Below are 21,108 nucleotides of genomic sequence, written 5' to 3'. Positions count from 1 at the left end.
GATACAGCTCACCTGGACTTTCCCTGAGTGGACTCCAGTTCCCAGGTTGCACTCTGCTTGTTCAGTTGCTATTTCATTTGCCTAGCATGGGCTTGCTACTCGGGTGGCTTTCTGCTGCCTTGGCATTGAACACACTGCATGATGGATGTTATGTGGCCAAAATAAGGAGTGTTCACTTGAGAAAGTCAGATGACAGATGGGCCAGCACCCTTGAAGAACCAGAGAACCCAGTCTGTCTGTTTTTCCATACAAATACATGCACTTAAAGTGCTTACATAGAGAATCTTTAAACAAATGCAATCGCAGCTTCTGCAGCTGGAACATTTTACGTGGTATTCTCCTCTAAGATACAGATATTCCACAAAAATGGTTCCCAGATCGTAGGGCCTTCTGTCATGGTTCTTCCGTCATTCATGTACCGGTTTCTTTTCAGTGTTCCTGTGTTTGTTTGTAACCCACCTCCCTGTCCCAGGTTTGACTTATGACCCAGTGAACATCTTCCTGCTACTACGGAAGCTCATCCCATGGCTTCCGGGGAGGTGCTATAGGACAGTGGATCGGGCAGGTCTCTGAGCCTCCTCGGGAGGTTTCGTAGGACCTCGACTTGGATACTCAGCTTGTGGCCAACCATCCTTTCTCACTTTCGTACATGCATACACCTCTTGCCTCTTGGGTCACTGCATTGACTCTATGATACATGGTATTCTTCACATACTGAATTAATTTTATTATTCATAAGGTAGTATCTTTCATGTGTTCATTAGCCATTTATATTTTGTGGTGCAGTGGTCTCCTTGAGGTTGTTTTCTTTCCATTTTTTAAAGATGATTTGATGTTTTCTGTACGTATCAAGCATATCAACCATGTGTCCGTGAGTGACGTTACTCTTAGAGTGGAACTTGAGCCTGTTTCAGATGTGGCAAAGCTAGTATGGGTATTAATAAGCAGTGCCGGGATATAATCACCTGGGCATAGTATAGCAGGCTCTATTTAATGTGGTTGTGTGGGAGAAGAAATTTGTATAGATCAATTGGTCATTTATAAAAACATCAAATAAAAGTGGAGTTTAAAACTGATGCCTTATGGTTTGCTCTGTTGATTAGTTTAGGTTTCGAGACGATGTATAATTTGATTTAGAAAATGAGCTGTTTAAAATGAGTTATTGTTAACTTGATTAATTAAAATTTGATTTTTAATTATGAAAATTACATATTTGAGGTGTATTTATTGAAAGCATATCACTTTTTCCATTTTTGTTAGTTTTCCGCTCATCACTCTGTGTAGTTGATTCCTTTATAGAAACTGTTAGAATAATTTCCTTTTGAAATCTTAATTTTAGAAAAGTGAATGTTGGTAAATCTTTTAGGTTTTACAAAATCATGAGATTTCATTTTCATTTTGAGATCTTGAAGATTTATTATAATTTTAAATGAGGTTCTTAAGTGCATTCAATTCTGTATTTCTCATGGTTGGAATGTTGCAATATAATCTCATTCATTTGGTTTGTTTTAGGATAATAAGAGTCAGAATTTCTAGAATGTATAATCTATAGATTTTCCTTTTGCTTTGTTTTTGAATATACAACACTTATGTCTTGTGAACTAATGATAAGGCTTTTGTTGTAGATATCTGCTTAGTTCAGTATATTATTGAGAGAGAGTATTCTCTATTTCATAGTAATTAATTAGCACATGGCAAGTAGTGTACAGCTTTCCTACAGATTTAGAGGTAGCCCAGTAACATCTATTTTGATTTCCATATAGTTCTGTGTTTCCAGTGGGAAAAGGTTTAAAGTTCTGTTACCACTTGTTTCCTCAGTGAGAATTCCCGACTAGCTGCTGAGGTTTACAAGGACATGCCAGAAACCAGCTTTACACGAACCATTTCTAATCCTGAGGTGGTCATGAAGCGACGGCGGCAGCAGAAGCTGGAGAAGAGGATGCAGGAGTTTCGCAGCTCCGACGGGCGGCCCGACTCAGGTGCGCACCAAGTTGGCTTTCTGTCTGTGCACAATGTCTTCCTCAGCTCCACATAGGCCAGGCAGATCTGTAGTACCAAATGTGCACTCTCTTGGGTGAAAGAATTCTCTTCCATAAAGGAATGGCCAGTTGCATGTTCTCCCCCAGGATGACTTAAAAAAAAAAAAAAAAATATTCTAGAGTATTTCAGATATATACAAAACAATAGAAAAAGATAGTGAAAACCCATGCACTTTTCACAGAATTTCAATGATCAATAATCCTTTTCTTCTTTCCTGCAACATACATTGCCTCTTTCCTAATACTATTATCACATATAAAAAATTGACAATAATTTCTTACTCTCATCAAATACATTGTTTGCATTTTTCCCAGCTGTCTCGGATAGTTCCTGTAGTTGGACTGGGATCCAAATGATGCTTTCACATGAAAATGGATTAATATGTTTATTTGAATTAGGATCCAAAAGAGACTTAAACGTCAGTTGATATGCCTTTGTAGTTTTTTACTGAGATTCCCTTTCCTCACTCTGTTTTGTTCTGTGGTTTGTCATTGATCTTGTAGCTTCTGCTGGCTGTACCCTTTCGTGCCAGTTGCCTTGTATTCCTTGTTTTCTCTCTTTTTCATGACTAGGATAGGTCGAGGTAGGTCCGGAACACTTACTCTATCCTCTTCTCACCAGGAGCAGTGACTTTAAGGTTTTTTATTGAGCCCGTGTATGTGCAGCTCTCTTGTGCTTCTGATCCACAGCAGTTGTTTTCCTCCGTGGTTCGCTAGAGTCTTCCAGCGAGCTCCTGGGCCTTGGCTACTGATGCTCCTGGTGGCTTGGTGTCTGGCGGAATGTCCACTCTGTGCACATGTCCTGCCTGGGCTTTGAGATAGCTGCTTCTCTCAAGAGTCCTTATTCCTTTAACTGTTTTGATGTTAGAAAACCTGTGTATCTTTTACAGTACCATTCTTTCCACCTAATAAAATCAACATGACTATTTGCTTTTCTCTGTAAACATAGGAACAGTGTCAAAATTTTAAAAAATACCATTAACAGTAGTATTCAGAAAACATTTGAAGATGTTCGTGAAGTTGGGGCTTTATCTTACAAAGATGTACTGTTGAATTGCTGTTTTAAAATCAAACAGTTCCTATCTCCATGGCTGTGTTCCCTTATTGATTTACACTTAGGATTGTTTTTTACTTTTAAAAGTTTGCTTCTTCATAACTTACATTTTTTCATAGTTTCAAAGTCAGACCTACAAACCAAGATTCACACAGAGAAGCCTGGCTCGTGGTCCAGTGAGCAGTGTGAGGTGCTCTCTCCTCTCACCTCACCTTCCCTCTGCCAGCCTGTTCTGGAGTTTGCTCTGCATTTCTGAGGGAAATGGAAATCATAAAGAGCATAGAAATAGATAAACTTGCTGTTGTTGATTGTGAATATTTTTAGCTTTTTGACATAACTTTTTTTTTTGACAATGAAATTTTTAATAAAAATGTAAAAAAGAGGTCATGCCAATTTGGGTATAAAAACAAAGCACTACCATGTTACTGTCAGTAGTCAGGAATTCTCACCTCTAAATTTTGGGAACCACTAATCTGGTTGGAAAAATGCAGATGGAAATGTACATTCAAGCCATTTGATAGAAATCTAGCAAACACACACCTACCAACCTATTTCTGAATTACTCTCAGGGAGGCAGCATTAACGGGACTGGTTCTAACAGAAAGGATGCATGAGAGTTAAGTGCAGAGTAGAACTTTTTTTCTTTACATAACAATGATCCAGAAAGAGCAATGACTTCTAATTTTCTGTCCCATTTGGAGAATACAAATATCATGTCTTCTGAAATCTAGCATAGTGGCTTCATTTTCAAAATGCATCATTTTATTTTCCCCACAGGCAACCACACATTATAAACCTGAGGCATGTGACAGTCACATGGGTTCCTTAGCAAGCTTTCCTGGAGTTACAGCCAGAGGAGTCATGCGGTTTCAAATATTAAAGCTTTCTCCACAGCCACACGTTCCTTTGATGTTTGGGTTATTGAAGACAAGCACACTGGATAATTCGTCTTCAACATAGTCCATTTCTGTTCCTAAAAGTGTCAGCTGTGCTTTCTTTTCGGTGAACACTCTGACTCCATCTCGAACAACTTCTTCATCTGAATCTCCTTTGTCTTGTTTATTCCAGAGCGTAAAAAAGGCCATCACAGCCCCTAGTTCACATACCGACTTTCCCACATGCTCAGACTTACCTTTAAGAAGCTGTTTTATCTCCTTTACTGCAGAAGGTGCAGGGTGAGGGCAGCTGGGTTGGGCTGCAGCTTCCTCCTGCTCACAGCCTGGACAGGGTCTGGACTAACGAGGCTGACATCTTCACTGTCCTGGCGCCCGCTTGCCTGGGGCCGGAGCTCGGCCACCTCAACCTCTCTCCATGGACACCGCAGGAGCAGGAGCATTGACATAAAGCTTTTACTTCAATCTGTGATCCTATTCCGCAAAGAAGATACTTATTACAAAGTTACAAGTTAGTTACAAAATCGTTTTACTTGTTAAAACAATAATAGCATAACCATTTGAGTTTAATTAAATAAACAAACAAACCAAAAAAATCACTGTATTGACCCAGCCTGCCCCCAGAGGTTTGGTCTGGTTCACCTCCGTGTTTCCTGAGTAATGTCATATTCAGATGCTTCGAAATTGTACATTTGGACACTTGACAGTCGTAGGGTTTGGGACATGAGGCTTGGCAGTTTCTCTGGAGCCTTGTTTATCATGGTTTTGGTCTGGAAAGCTGCTCATTTCCAGCTCTTTCTCTCCTGAGTCAGAGCTGTCAGTGCTTGAGCACACGAGGCTGGGTCTGTGACGGGGAAGCAGCGTTCACGCCTGTGTTCATTCCTGGAGAGGTGTGAATGTGTCTTGTTGGTGTACCCAGTCTGACCGCCACACCAGAGGTGGGTTCCATGGACTGCATTCAAAAATGTGTGGTCACTGTCCTGCCCTGGCAGGAGTTGCCGAGGACTCAGGGCTCTAGCACATTTCAGTGTGGGTTCCAGACAGCTCCAGCTTGTTTGCTGGAGCACAGTGCTCTCTTCATGCACTGAAAACGAGTTTTAATTAGATGTTTCACAGGGATCATAATACTAGTGATTTAACCAAACAAACAAACTAGGACTAGGAGTATAAGGGACTTCTTGATTCTCTAAATACTTTAATAAGGCATTTTTGAGCTCCAGGATTTTTTGTTTAAATGTGTCCTGTGTTGTTCTGTCAAGAATTTGTCATTATGTATAAATATATGCAACCAAGACAAAGGAAGAAAGAAAATTAGGCAGAGAAATATAAAGAAGCAGAAATTTTAAAAAACACAAGAGGAGCAGTCAGAAACATCTCCCTGTGCCAGTTGCTGCCAGGCCTGAAGGTACTGGCTAGAAGAGGAGCCCAAGGTGTCCCTGAAGTGAGTAGAGTCCACTGTTCCTGGAGGAGCGCCAGGCGTGAGCTCGGGTGCATGTGAGTTGCGACAAGGGCTGGCTTGCAGTATCAGTTTTGTAAGGCGCGTAGTGTTTATTTAAACTTTTCAATCCGCACTAATGGGTTGAATGTACCATTTATGTGCATTTTTAAAGAAACTGGAAGCTTTTTGCATGTCACTCAGCTGGTGCCCCCAGATGCCCATTCTTATGCTCCACTGATGTCTGGGTACTCTGGGAATTTTGATGGGCATTGTTAATGAGCTACGGAAGAGATTTTGAGCTGAGGATTTGAAAAACGTCCAGTTTAGCCTCAGCTTCAGATCTAGAGAGACAGAAGCAGTGTAGAAGCTAGATTTGAGGGAATTGTGGGTAGGAGCGACAAGCCCAGGAAAGCATTGCATTGCCCGTGCGAGGCGGAGGACCACAGAGAGCACAGAGGAACGTGGAAGGGTGGAACGTTAGGATCTGTGAAGACGGGTTTTACTCAGCAGTGTTGGACAGGTTGATGGATGTGGAACGAGAGAACATTCTGGGTGGAAAATGGGCTTATGTGCGTCAGGTGAGGTGCTGGCATCCTTTGGGCTGGTGACTTAGTGACTGAACTAGAGCTCTGCTCTGCAGTGTCAGACGGCGGTGGAGTGGGAGAATCATCTGTGTGGTTGGGTGTCAGCCTCACGGGGTGCGTGAGGCGTGTTACAGAGAAGCACACTGGCAATGGAAAACCACAGCCCGCAGAATAGTTAGGTGTTGTTCAGAGGGCCAGGGAGGAAAACAGGAAGGAGACCCCAGGAGTTCAGAGAAGAAACAGCAGCACGCCCAAGCAGAGCTTCTCTTAAATGGATGGCTGGGCACAAAAGGAACATTTTTATATATTAGAGTCCCAGGAAAACTCTAAGATAGTAAATGCTTTTGGCAAAGTAGCTATTTGTGGTTTTTTTATTTTTTTATTTTTTTTTATTTTTTTAAATTTGTTTTTAGATAGACATGGCAAGAGTGTATTTTGACATCTTATGACATGGAGTATAACTTACTCTAATTAGGATTCTGTTCTTGAGGTGGTACATGTTGTGGAGTTCCCCTGGTCGTGTGTTCATATACAAACATAGGGAAGTGATGTCTGATTCATTCAACTGTCTTTCCTATTCCCATCTTCCTCCTTTCCTTCATTATCCTTTGTCTAATCCACTGAACTCTATTCCCTGATTCCCTTATTGTATCAGAGAGAACATCCAGCCTTTAGTTTTCTAGGATTGGCTTATTCTACTTAGCATGATAGTCTCCAGTTCTATTCATTTACTGGCAAAAGTCATAAAGTCATTCTTTTTTATGGCTAAGTAATATTCCAATGTGTACACATACCACATTTTCTTTACCTGTTCATCTGTTGAAGGGCACCGAGGTTGATTCCATAGCTTACCTATTGTGAATTGAGGTACTATAAACATTGATGTGGCTGTATCACTGTAGTAGTATGTCAATTTTAAGTCCTTTGGGTATTTGCTGACCAGTGGGGTAACTAGGTCAAATAGTGGTTCCATTCCAAGTTTTCTGAGGAATCTCCATACTGCTTTCCATAGTGGTTACACCAGTTTGCAGTTCCACCAACAATGTATGAGTGAACATTTTTCCCCACATCCTCACCAACATGTATTGGTACTTGTATTCTTCATCATTGCCATTCTGACTAGAGTGACATAGAATCTCCGTGTAGTTTTAATTTGCATTTCTCTAATTGCTAGAGATATTGAACATATTTTCATATATTTTTGACCATTTGTATTTCTTCTTCTGTGAAGTGCCTGTTGGAGAACCTTTGCCCATTTATTGATTGTGTTATTTTTTTGGTTTTAAGTTTTTGAGTTCTTTATATATCCTGGAGATTAATGCTCTATCTCTGCTGCTGGTGGCAAAAGATTTTCTTACTGAGGATTGCTTGGCTATTCTGGGCTTCTTATTTTTCCAAATGAATTTCATGACTGCTTTTTCTATTTCCAGAAAGAATGCCATTGGAATTTAAATCAGAATTACATTAAATCTGTGTAGTGCTTTTGGTAGTATGGCCATTTTGACAATATTAATGCTGCCTATCTGAAAGCACAGAAGACCTTTCCATATTCTAAGGTCTTTTTCAGTTTCTTTCTTTAGTATTCTGTAGTTTTCATTGTAGCGGTCTTTTACCTTTTTGTTAGGTTGATTCCCAAGAATTTTATTTTTTTGTGGCTATTGTGTGTGGAATAGTTTTTCTAATTTCTCTTTCAGTTGATTCATCTTTGGTATATAGGAACACAATTGATTTATGGGCGATAATTTTATATCTTGCTACTTACTGCATTATTCTATGAGTTGTCGTTTTCTGGCAGAGTTTTTTGGGTCTTCTAAATATAGAATCATGTCATCAGCAAATAGGATAGTTTGAGTTCTTCTTTTCCCATTTGTATCCCTTTAATTTCTTTCTTTTGCCTAATTCCTCTGGCCAGGGTTTCAGTGATTATATTGAATACTAGCGGTGAAAAAGGGCATCCATTTCTTATTCCAGTTTTTAGAGGGAAAACTTTCAGTTTTTCTCCATGTAGAAGGATGTTGGCTTTGGGCTTAGCATAGACAGCCCTTACAATGTTGAGGTGTTCCTACTGTCCCTTGTTTTCCTAGTTTCCTAGTTGTTTTGAATAGGAAGGAGTGCTGTATTTTTTCCAATGCTTTTTCTGCATCTATTGAAATAATTATGTGATTCTTGTCTTTTAAGTCTATTGATGTGATTAATTACATTCATCGATTTCCATCTTGCATCCCTGGGATGAACTCCACTTGATCATGGTATACTATCTTTTTAATGTTTTTGTATGCAATTTGCCAGAATTTTGTTAAGAATTTTGCATCTATGTTGATCAGGGATATTGGTCTGCAATTTTTTTTTCCTTGATGTGTCTTTAGTTTTGGTATCAGCATGATAAGCTTCATGGACTAATCTGGAAGGGTTCCTTCCTTTAGTATTTCATGGAATAATTCGAGGAGGATTGGTGTCAGTTCTTTGAAAGTCAGGAAGAACAGGACTGAGAATCTGTCTGGTCCTGGGCTTTTCTTCCTTGGTAGACTTTTGATGGTGTCTTCAATTTTATTACTTGAAATTGATCTGTTTAAATTTTCTGTGTCCTCCTAATTTGATTTGGGTATGTCATATGTCTGGAAATTTGTCATTATCTTCAAGATTTTCTATTTTATTGGAGTGTAGATTTTCAAAATAGTCTCTGATCATCATCTGTATTTCGGCAGTTTCCATGGTGATATTTCCTTTTTCATCACAAATTTTAGTTTTTCCTCTTTCTCTTGACTAAGGGTTTATCAATTTTACTTATTTTTTCAAAGAACAACTTTTTGTTCCATTGATTTTCTTTTCTTTTTTTTTTTTTTTAATTTTATTGTTTCAATTCCATTGATTTCAGCTCTAATTTTAATCATTTCCTGTTTTCTACTACTTTGGTGTTGATTTGTACTTCTTTTTCTAGGGCTTTAGGATGTAATGTTAGGTTATTTTTGATGACTTTCTATTCTTTTAATGAATGAATTCAATGCAGTGAATTTTTCTTTTAGAAACTTAGAAACACCTTCATAGTGTCCCATAGATTTTGATATGTTGAGTTGCTGTTCTCATTTACTTCTAAGTATTTTTTTTATTTCATCCTTGATTTCTTCTGCTATCCATTGGTCCTTTAATAGCATGTTATTTAGTCTCCAAGCTTTAGAGTAGCTTCTGTTTTTTTTTTTTTTTTTTTTTTTTTTGCATTGATTTCTAATATCATTCCATTATGAATACAGAATGCAAAATATTATCTGATTTTTTAATGTATTTGCATAGAGTTGCTTTGTGGCCTAAAATATAGTCTTTTTTGAGTGAAGGATCCATGTGCTGATGAGAAGAAAGCATATTCAGTCATTGATGGATGAAATATTTTATATATATCTGTTAAGTCTTAATTATTGTGTCTTTTGGTTCCATAGCTTCTTTATTTGGTTTTGGAGGATCTATCCAGTGATGAGAGAGGTGTGTTAAAATCACCCAGTATTATTATGTTGTATTCTATTTGATTCTTGAAATTGAGAAGGGTTTGTTTAATGTACGTAGATGCTCCATTGTTTTGGAGTATAAATATTTGAAATTGTTATGTCTTGTTGATGTGTAATTCCCTTAACCAGTATGAAATGTCCTTCTTTTTCCCTTTTGATTAACTTTGGCTCAAAGTCCATTTTATCTTATGTGAGGATAGAAATCCCTGCTTATTCATGAAAATCATGTAAATTATATGTTTTTCCCTATCCTTTTAATTTTAGTCTGTGGATGTCTCTGCCTATGAGGTGAGTCTCATAGGTGGAGACAGCATACTGTTGGGACTTGTTTTTAATCCAATCTACCAGTCTTTGTCTTTTGTTTGATGAATTTAGGCCATTAACATTCAATGTTATTTTTGAGAAATGGTTTTTATTCCCTGTCATTTGGATTCATTTCTGGTTTTTAATTTGCATGTCTTCTTTGATTGCCTATTCTAATGTAGTTCTTCTCTGCTGGTTTTTTTTTTTTTTTTTTTTTGTTACCTTCCCTTGAGAATGTGTCACCTCTTCCTGGTTGGAGTAATTTTAAATTGTATCTTGGGCACAATTGAATTGTTTTTTTAAATTTATTCTTATTGTAAACAAATGGGATACATGTTGTTTAGGTTGTACATGGAGTAACAGCATACCATTTGCATATTCATACATTTACATAGAGTAATGATGTTTGATTCATTCTGTTATTTTTTTCCTTACCCCCACCCCTCCCACCTCTCATTTTCCTCTATACACTCCCTCCTTCCTCCATTCTTGCCCCCCTCCCACCCCCCCATTATGTGTCATTATCCGCTTATCAGCGAGATCATTCGTCCTTTGGCTTTTTGAGATTGGCTTATCTCACTTAGCATGATATTCTCCAGTTTCATCTATTTGCCTGCAAATGCCATAATTTTATTATTCTTTATGGCTGAGTAATATTCCATTGTGTGTGTGTGTGTGTGTGTGTGTGTGTGTGTATACACACACACACACACACACACACACACACCACAGTTTCTTTATCCACTCATCAATTGAAGGGCATCTAGGTTGGTTCTACAGTCTGGCTATTGTGATTGAGCAGCTATGAACATTGATGTGGCTGTATCTCTGTAGTATGCTGATATTAAGTCCTTTGGGTATAGGCCAAGGAGTGGGATAGCTGGGTCAAACGATGGGTTCATTCCAAGCTTTCTGAGGAATCTCCACACTGCTTTCCAGAATGGCTGCACTAATTTGCAGCCCCACCAGCAATGTATGAGTGTACCTTTTTCCCCACATCCTCTCCAACACCTATTGTTGCTTGTATTCTTGATAATCGCCATTCTAATTGGGGTGAGATGGAATCTTAGTGTAGTTTTGATTTGCATTTCTCTTATTACTAAAGATGGTGAACATTTTTTCATATGTTTGTTGATTGCTTGTAGTTCTTCTTCTGTGAAGCGTCTGTTCATATCCTTAGCCCATTTGTTGATTGGGGTATTTGTATTCTTGGTGTAGAGTTTTTTGAGTTCTTTATATATTCTGGAAATTAGTGCTCTATCTGAAGTGTGAATGGCAAAGATATTCTCCCACTCTGTAGGCTCTCTCTTTGCATTGCTGATAGTTTCCTTTGCTGAGAGAAAGCTATTTAGTTTGAATCTATCCCAGTTATTGATTCTTGCTTTTATTTCTTGTGCTATGGGAGTCCTGTTAAGGAAGTCTGATCCTAAGCCAACAAGTTGAAGATTTGGACCTACTTTTTCTTCTATAAGATACAGGGTCTCTGGTCTGATTTCAAGGTCCTTGATCCATTGTGAGTTGATTTTTGTGCAGGATGAGAGATAGAGGTTTAGTTTCTCTCTGTTGCATATGGATTTCCAGTTTTCCCAGCACCATTTGTTGAAGAGGCTATCTTTTCTCCATTGCATATTTTTGGCACCTTTGTCTAGTATGAGAAAATTGTATTTATTTGGGTTTGTGTCTGTGTCCTCTATTCTGTACCATTGATCTACCTGTCTATTTTGGTGCCAATACCATGCCGTTTTTTTTTACTATTGCTTTGTAGTATAGTTGAAGTTCTGGTATTGCTATACCCCCTGTTTTATTCTTCCTGCTAAGGATTGCTTTAGCTATTCTGGGTTTCTTATTCTTCCAGATGAATTTCATGATTGCTTGCTCTATTTCTGTAAGGAACGTCATTGGGATTTTAATTGGAATTGCATTGAATCTGTATAGCACTTTTGGTAGTATGGCCATTTTGACAATATTAATTCTGCCTATCCAAGAACATGGGAGATCTTTCCATCTTCTAAGGTCTTCCTTAATTTCTTTCTTCAGTGTTTTGTAGTTTTCATTGTAGAGATCTTTTACCTCTTTGGTTAGATTGATCCCCAAGTATTTTTTTTTTTTTTTTGAGGCTATTGCAAATGGGGTTGTTTTCCTCATTTCCCTTTCAGCTGTTTCATCGCTTGCATATAAAAATGCTTTAGATTTATGCGTGTTGGTTTTATAGCCTGCTGTTTTGCTGAATTCATTGATGAGGTCTAGAAGTTTTCTGGAGGAGGTTTTTGGATCCTCTAAATAGAGAATCATGTCATCAGCAAATAGTGACAGCTTAAGTTCCTCTTTTCCTATTCGTAATTCTTTAATTTCTTTAGTTTGCCTAATTTCTCTGGATAGAGTTTCGAGGACAATGTTGAATAGAAGTGGTGAAAGAGGACATCCCTGTCTTGTTCCTGTTTTTAAAGGGAATGGTTTCAGTTTTTCTCCATTAAGAATGATGTTGGCCATGGGCTTAGCATAAATAGCCTTTACAATGTTCAGGTATGTTCCTACTGTCCCTATTTTTTCTAGTGTTTTGAGCATGAAGGGGTGTTGTGTTTTGTTGAACGCTTTTTCTGCATCAGTTGAAATAACCATATGATTCTTATCCTTAGGTCTATTGACATGATGGATTACGTTTATTGATTTACGAATATTGAAGCAACCTTGCATTTCAGGGATGAACCCCACTTGATCGTGGTACACAATTTTCTTAATATGATTTTGGATATGGTTTGCCAATATTTTGTTAAGGATCTTTGCATCTATATTCATCAAGGATATTGGTCTAAAATTTCTTTCCTTGATGTGTCTTTTCCTGGTTTAGGTATGAGGGTGATATTAGCTTCATAGAATGTGTTTGGTAGGGTACCCTCCTTTTCTGTTTCCTAGAATACTTTGAGAAGTATTGGAATGAGTTGTTCTTTGAAGGTCTTGTAGAACTCGGCTGAGAATCCATTTGGTCCTGGGCTTTTCTTGGATTCTCTGCTGGTTTTGAACTTTAGGTTTCATTTCATCATCATGAGATGTTTTATTGAGTATGTTTTGTAGTGTAGGCTTTCTAATTGTGAATTCATTTAACTTTTGTTTATCATGGATGGTTTTTAATTTCATCACCAATTCTGAAGCTTAATTTTTCTGGGTATGGTGTTCTTGCCTGGCATCCATTTTCTTTCATAACTTGCGATATATTTCTCCAAGACCACCTAGCTTTGAGGGTCTGGGTTTTGAAATCAGCTAAAATCTGGATGGATTTCCCTGTAAATGTGACCGGTTGTTTTATCTGGTAGCCTTATTCTGTCCTTTTCCTGTATGTTAGGGCATTTTTGCAGTAATGTGCCTTGGTGTAGGTCTTCTGTAATTTTTTATATTTGGGGTCCTATAAGCCAAGCCTCCTGTATTTGATTTTCCACTTCATTCTTAAGGTTTCGGAAATTCTAAGATATCATTTCATTGGAAACATTGTGCATTCCTTTGGTCTGTATCTCCAAGCCTTTATTCTGATAAATCTTAACATTTTGTCTTTTCATGTTGTCCCATATTTCTTGAAGGTTCTGTTCATGGTCTCTTAACAGCTTTTCTCCATGATCAGCTTCATTTTCTGGATTATATGCTTTGTCTTCATTGCCTGAATCTCTGTTTTCCAGGTAGTCTAGTCTGCTGGTGATGCTATCCAGTGAATTTTTAATTGGTTTGTCGATTCCTTCATTTCGAGGATTTCTGCTTGATTCTTTTTCAGAGCTCTATGTTTTTATTGAAGTGATCTTTTACTTGCTGTATTTTCTCTCTGTTTTCACTCCTTACATCATCCTCTACCTTGCAGTTGTTTGTCTACAAACATTCTAAACTTCTGTGACATTTCTTGCACTGTGATGTTGGTGGATTCTGTTACTGGAGTATCTTGGTTTGTTTGTGGTGATTTGCTCCCTTGATTTTTCATGTTGATTGTGTGTCTACCCATCTCACAGCATGGATCTGAGGCAGTAAAGTTTCTGCCCTATGGACTTACAGGGTCCTTGAATGTTTACAGTACCTCACTGTTTATGGGGAGACAAATAATTACAACCACCTATGCAAACTATATATAGCACAATATATAGCATTAAACTCAGTAGTTCTGGCTATGACATCTACAATGTTATTGTCACAATAAGCAGAAACACTGGATCACAGTAAAAACAGCAAGTTATCAAAAGGGTTTACGATTTTGAATGGTGGACAGGGAGTGAACAGAAGTGATATAGGATGTGATGATTAATTCTATTCTTGAAAATACTGATCTTTGAAAAAATAACTGCCTTCCAAAAATGATAGAAATGAGAAAAAAGAAGCAAAAGTGTATAAGTGTTCATGAACCATTCAGGTCCCAATTAAATGGAGAGAAGGAAAAAAGCTTTAAAAAAGATCTTGATGAGAAGTTAGAGAAGGATTTCTGTTGAAGTTCAGGAGTCTCAGCTTCCCTTCTCAGCAGTGTTAGGTGGTGTGTGCTGGCGACGGTGGCTGCTCCACCTTCAGGGGAGGTCAATGGCGTTTTCTGTGAGGGAGGGTCTTGTAGGCGCAGGCGGAACTCCTGGAGGTAGGGTTGAGGTTTAGGTAGGCTCAGGTTCTTCCTTGACTGGCAGTTGGTGAGAAGATTCTAGAACACCACACCTCCAGGGCACAGCAATTGCTGCTCCATGCTGGGAGACTGCACCCCATGGGTCTCCTCTCTGTTCCACTTGTGAGGTTGAAGGGCCAAATCCCTAGTCCTCCCCATAAAGTACCCACACAACCCACAGACCCCACGTTTACTGGTCTCTCAGGTTTAGTCTCCAAACTTAATCACTCCCACCCTCGCCCTTTAGAATTTTTGGCTGGGCACATCTCTCCCAACCAGTTCTGGGTTGTGTGGTGTGCGTTTGCCAGGCCTATATTTTGGGCCAAGCTTGGGTTTGTAGGAATTGACTCCCCCAGCTTCTGGATCCATTTGCCACAGCTGCAAATGGTTCCTTCCTCTGTCCTTCTGTGGATGGCTGGAAGAAATGTAGCTCTTTCTGGCACAAGGATTGTGCAATATGTCTTTCAGATTAGTTGGGCAGTATCTTTGATCTCTTTGTACCCAGACACACCTCCGGCTTCTTAAAAATGTGGGTTCCTTTAATTCTCTTATTCCTCCACTTTGCTTGTGGGGGAACCACTCTGGCTGGTGCTGTGGCTGGTGGCAGCAGCAGCAAGTGGAGCTGGGGTCTCTTCATTATTATATCCAACCTCCTGTGTCCCCAATTCACATTTTTTTTTTTTTTTTTCTCTTTGTGGTGCTGGGCATTGAACCCAAGGCTTTGTGCTTGCAAGGCAAGTGCTCTACCAACTGAACTATATCCCCAACCCCCCAGTCTGCTTCGAATGTCCAGTATTAATTACCAGTAAAGTCCCTTTCTTCACACCCGCCTTGCTGAGAAGCTGCCTTTTTGCTTTCTTGGTTTCATGCCGTGGAGCAGCCAGGAAAGCGACCTCCTCTATTCTGCCATCTTGAAAAACCTCCTCTATTAATGGTTAATATTAAGGAAGTCAAAAGTATTAAGTCCAAGTTGTCTGTCTATTTTAATAAATTAATTTCTCATAAAAATGGAACTGGCAGCCTCCAGTATCACGAGCACGGCCTGGTGAATCTCCTTGTGGACTGGAGGCGCTGCTTCCTGGAGTGACGGCTGTGCCTGCTGTTGTCCCTGGGCCTGGTTCCCCAGGTCCTGAAGGCTTAGCTCCTATGCCCATGCAGAGCGATAGGCTTTCCCGCACTCTTCAGGCCCTGCTAGCACGCAGGTGTGTTCCCTCTGGTGTCTTCAAAGTGCAGCTGGCCCTGAAATGCTCTGTGTTTCTCAGTTAGTTGATATGTGGCGCAGATATTCTACCAGTTATTGTCGTGGGTTTTGTCTCTGAGATGTTCATTAATTGTAAGGATTCTGGAGAGTCATTCCTTCATCTACCTCTCTTTCTCAGTGCACAGCCCTGGGAGCATTGGGGCACTGCAGAAGGTCACAGGCTTGGGGTCAGGGTGCCATTGGAAACCTGTGCACAAATGAGCCTCAATGTGTTCATTTTTCAAAATGGGGAAATGATGCATCTGTCAGAATTGACGTGATGTTCATGCAAGTGGACTGCAGTCCTCCTCTTTGTTTTCCCCTTCCTTGTCAAGTGTGGAGGGTGTATCTCTGCTCTGACCGTACCATAGTTTTGTGTTTATAAAGCTAGAAATCTTTACATTGGACTCTACCTGTTTATTGCTTTTTTGTGTTTCAGAATGACTCAACATTCACTATATATAAAACTAAATCATCATTTTAGATAGATGTTCTAAAATATTCAGATAGATAATAAAAGTAATTCCATCCAATAACTAAATGTTTGACCACAAGAATAGGAATTGTACAACTGCCTAATCGTGATGTGTTTTTAAAAGAGCAGTGAGTGACTCAGGATCAAATCATCTGTAGGACCCTTGCTTTTTTTTTTTTTTTTTTTTTTTTTAAAGGGACCTGGTAAATTTCATCCATAAATTTTTTTCAGACCAAATGGTGCCGTATGCTATATGGTCAGTAACTTTGGGATCAAAAAGGACTTGTCTGAGGATTTAGAAAATGTACAAAAATTAGGTGTCTGCCCGTTTGCAGTTTCCTTTTCTTTCTTTTCTTTTTTTTTTTTGCATTCATCAGTTACCACAATAGTTGGGCTCATCCCATAAGCATACATGCATGGGTTATAATTTCCTCCATTTCAGTTCCCTGTGCCACTTCTCTCCTCTCCTTCCAATCGTCTTCCCAGTCACCTTCCTCTATTGCACAGTCTTCCTTCCGCTCATTTATTCATTCTTAGTCAGTGCGCCACGGGTGCACGTGAAGGTGGAGCTCCCCGTGGCATATGCATACGCTTACCTGGCGTGATTTTGTCGGATGCTTTCTGCATTTTCTCCCTATTTGCGTTTTTCTGTGGACACCTGGCTGAGGGTACAGACTCATTTGACAGCTTTCAGAGCTGGTCGTGCAGTGTGCGACGTGCAGATGCCGCCTGAGTCTGTCTGCACACTTCATGCCTATCCTGCCGTACACGTACATGGCTTGCAGATTTCCGAGTCTGCATCTGGGGCAGAGCATAGCTCAGGAGGGAGTGTTTCAGTAGGTGGAATGTGCCTTGGACTGGCTCACTCCTGATGTCGCCTCCTTTGCCCAGCACTGGAGTCCTCTTTGTTCAGTGAGTGGCATTTTGCCCTTCTCCCTGCATGCACCCATGGATGGAGATGTGTGCATGCCTTCAAACGCGTGCTCACACTCATTCTCAGAACTCTAGGATGAAACCCAAGGTTGTGGTCAGGTTGGGAAGTCCTGTGAGATCTTGTCTCAGCCAGTCCCTGACTGCATCTTCCCCTTTGCCCTCACCCTGTTCACCCTAGCCAGCCAGGGGCCTGCATCAGCCAGGGGCCTTGGCTCCCAGAGGTGCCCTGCTCAGGAAGCTCCCCTGTCAAGTCATTCGGGTCTCAGTGGCCTTTGCAATCCCCTGAGCTTTGGAAGCCCTGGTTGCTCACTTTCTCAAGGCTGTACCTCCTGTTCACGCTTGAATCGCTATCTTGCATCATGTAATTTCTTCGTTAGTTTTCTCCCCTGCATCCTACCTCCCATCGAGAATTCGAGTCTTTTGAGGGCTGCCATGTCCTCAGCTCTGTGTTGGTATGAGTGTGCCCTTGGTAGACACTCCAGCAACCTGGCTGGTGGCCTGACTCAGCAGGTCCACATTCTCACACTAATGTGGTCTGCCAGATGTCTTAGAAGACTAGAATTTATAGTGACTCAGTTACAGAGATGCAGTTTATGCCAGAGTTGTTGAAAAAGAGAACACGGGAACATTCAGTAACCAGAATTGCTGCTTTAGAGTTCAGAGGGCCAGGGAGTTGTGGAAATTCAGAACTTGCTTCAAGAGATCCACAGACCTTCTGGGCAGCTCTTAACAGGTGAGAAAGCCAGGGACTGAAGGCAGGAACATGTGCCTTGGTCATGCCATGGTATGGGGACCTTCTTTCCTCACGGCTCTCTCCTATAGATGTGGGACTTAGTGCTTCTTATCCAGGTCCTTAAGTAGGATGCAGACTCCTAGGAGTGGCAGTAGTATAGCACGTGTGGATTTGTGGATTTCCATTAAAAAGAAACACACAACAGAACTTCAGGGTCCCAGATTGCTCTGCTCTGGCTGATTGTCCCCCACCCCCAAATGTGTTAACAGCTAGAAATGATGTTCTAGTCTGTACTATCCAGGAATGAAATAGCCCTGCTCTGTTGGCTCAGCCCTCATGCAGTCTCTAGACTTGAGCACCTGAGATCTCCTGGTTCCTATTCACTTTTTAGAAGGGGATCTGCTTAGTAGGTTTGATTCTTACTTCAGATTGAGGTTCAGGAAGTGGAAGTGGAGGGATAGGTGTGGTGCTCTCGTGCCAGAGTGGAGCAGGAGCGGGCTGCACTGCGGGGAGAAGACTCTGGCGCAGCCTCCTTGCGCAGCAGTTCTTGTGGTGCCTGTCTTCCCACGGGGGCCGAAAGCAGAATGGCGGTGCTGAGCCGCCGGGGCAGCGGTGCAGTTAGCCCTTGAGAGCCTTCCCCACGTTAGCCGTCTCTGTCATGGTGTGAAATGAGGTTGTACTCAAAGATGTCAAAACTTTTTTCAGGTGGAACATTGAGAATTTATGCAGATAGTTTAAAGCCAAACATTCCTTATAAGACAATCCTGCTGTCTACTACGGATCCTGCAGACTTTGCTGTGGCTGAAGCTTTAGAGAAGTATGGTCTGGAGAAGGAGAATCCCAAGGAATACTGCATTGCTCAGGTATGTAACTGGAGTCCTGTTCCTACTGGCGTCTTGCTCAGGACTTCGCATTTAGGTTTTCTCCCCCACTGGGTTCTGTGGCTCTGACATGGGGAAGCCTGTGTTAGATGCACATAAAAGAAACAGCAATCTCTTCTGTCACAAAACTACACATTCCTCTTATAAAAGCTAAAAGCATGAAAAGACAAATTGAAAAAAATAAGGATAGCTTAAAGTTTTGCTCCTAAAGGAAAACTGCACTGTTCATGTTTGGATGTACATCCTTCCAGTTCCTGTTTTACATACATAGGCAGCTTAGTTTTATTTGTACTAAAATCTGCTTTAGAATCACGATTTCTTAGTGATGAAGAATGTGTCCTTGACTCTAGTACTCATGTGGTGATGTTAAGTTAGAATCCAGCAAGCTTTCTCTTCTGAGAAATAAGCTATGCGGAAAGCTCTTAACCTCTGAGTCAGCCCAGCCACAGATCGACTTAGGATCTTTCCATCAGAATTGCAGTTGAGTAGATGTTAAAACAAAGCTGTCCCCCTTTCTCCTATCTCAGCAAGTGGTTGTCGAATTATGAAAGTTTAGCAAATTTTTAAGGAATGAAGTTCAGCAAACCACACGTTTATAGTCTCAGCTCTCAGCTCAAGAGGGTCAACTGAGCACCCCTTCACTCAGAGGGCTTCTGGTGCCTCTTTGTGACCTGTCCCTCTCTGGTGCTTCACCTTGTCTGTCTGTCCCTCTGGGCTCTGTGCATTTTCAGAATTGCCCTGTGACCAGCAGCATCCAGTCAGCACCCTGTTGCTCAGCTTCTGACTGAACGGTGGCTTGGGTCCAGTCCAGGTTGTTGTGTGCCTTGAGTGGCGTCAGTGTGGTCAGAGCAGTCATGAGCCGTGTCCCTGTGGTGAACGCTTTGCCTGCTTCCCTGCTCAGCTCTGAAGGCTTCCTGTGGGGTGATCTCTGGGCACTGCAGTGGCTCCCTCTGGTGGCAAGTGCACGCATTCCTTTCAGGAGGCCAGGACGCGGGCTTCAGTGATGCCCTCTGCCCCCTACCATGGCACCCTTTCCTCACCACACTGATGTCTAGCACCGTCCTGGTGTGGTTTGAATTTAATATTCTGGAACCATGTCCTACTTGTGATCTTTATATTATGAATTTCCCCCATCTGGGGCTTCCTTTTCTTTTTAAAATGGTACCGTTTAGAGAGTAAAAGCTCTGATTGGGTTGAAGCTCAGCTGCTTCTTTGACCTCCTGTGCCATTTGTCCTCTGTGAGAATTGGCTGCCTTCGAGGTTGTGGATACTCCTGTGTTTGCCCCGGAATGCTGGGGACATGGCATCTTGGAGTCTGACTTTCCGGTGGATGTTTGCTCTTGTGTGCAGTACGGACTGATGCTCATTTTTTCTGTACAGATAACCCAGTTGACCATTGGTTGGAAACTCTTTTCTCGTTGAGTGCTCTGGCCTCTTTGTCAGTCAATCAACTACATACGTATATGGCCATTTTCTGAACTCTGTTCTCCTCCAGTGATCTACATCACTGTTTGTCTGTTTGTTTTGGGGGGTGTCAGTAATGAGCTGTCTTCATTACTATAGATTCATAAGTCTTAAAATCACATATAAGCAAATACCAGTTTTGTTCTTTTTCTGTTTTTGCTTTTAAAACGTGCTTTATTCTGGGTTGTGCCTCGTGACCTTTAGATCAGCCTGCAGGCTCCACCTGGAGCTGTCTGGGACATGGCTGTGTTTGCCCTGCGTGTGCTGAGCGCGTAGCCTCCCCTCCCCTCAGTGCCCATGGGGCGGCTCTTCACTGACGCCTCGCAGAGTTCAGTGTCATGTTCTCGTACTTCTTTGGTTGGCCTCGGAGGAAATTTTATAAGAGAGCTTGCTTGAATTTTATCTTTCTGCTGAAAAGCTAAGAAATTATATTCAGTTGGAAAATCTAGTAGATCCATAATTTTATGGATATGACCCAGTTTTCAGCTGAGAACTGAAACATGGAAATAAGTATTTTCCTCACATTACTATGGTAGGGGATAAAATGGTTTATAGGCACAAGAACAAGGAGAGCAAGAAGAAATGCCTGCACAGTGGAGTCCTCTGTGACAGGTGGTCCACACCTTGCCAGGCACAGGATGCCTGCATTGGGATGGTCAGGGCAAGGCGGGAGGTGCATGAGGCACAGCCCTGGAGGACCCAGGGCCAGCACTCTGCACGGACTAGGTGAGGTGGACAGTGGTACTCGCAACGAAGTGTTGGGTTGCAAGCTTTTAAAGAGAGAGTAGTCCTCCCAGACTGCCTTTCCCCTTCCAGTTACAGTGTCAGCAGCCCAGTGGAGAGAGGCTGAGGGAGCGGGAGGTTTCTGCCTGCACCGACTTGGATTAGGAGGTAGCAAGCATAGCAGAGCGTCTTTCCCAAGAGGAGATAGTTGGGATAAAGATGTCTGGGTGCAT

At 41.1% G+C, this 21,108-nt stretch overlaps 1 protein-coding gene and 1 pseudogene across 20 annotated transcripts in view; one reads left to right on the top strand and one right to left on the bottom strand.

Moving 5' to 3' along the window:
* AFDN (afadin, adherens junction formation factor) overlaps positions 1-21,108 on the top strand; it is a 135,687-nt gene that overhangs the window by 42,244 nt on the left and 72,335 nt on the right. For 18 of the 19 annotated variants that reach the window (XM_079146179.1, XM_079146172.1, XM_079146178.1 and 15 more), the window contains exons 5-6: positions 1,819-1,979; positions 18,513-18,670. In XM_079146179.1, the coding sequence (XP_079002305.1) occupies positions 1,819-1,979; positions 18,513-18,670 (319 nt within the window). Of the gene's footprint in view, positions 1-1,818; positions 1,980-18,512; positions 18,671-21,108 lie in introns of those variants that run through there. The other variant, XM_079146177.1, reaches the window with a different exon arrangement.
* LOC306665009 (iron-sulfur cluster assembly 1 homolog, mitochondrial-like) lies at positions 2,522-10,009 on the bottom strand (annotated as a pseudogene). The gene has a single exon. The product of its transcript is annotated as an iron-sulfur cluster assembly 1 homolog, mitochondrial-like (transcript).

Source organism: Sciurus vulgaris, assembly GCF_902686455.1.
Source record: "Sciurus vulgaris genome assembly, chromosome: 7".
In the NCBI taxonomy this organism is placed as follows: domain Eukaryota; kingdom Metazoa; phylum Chordata; class Mammalia; order Rodentia; family Sciuridae; genus Sciurus; species Sciurus vulgaris.
This window is presented reverse-complemented; position numbering and strand designations above follow the sequence as displayed.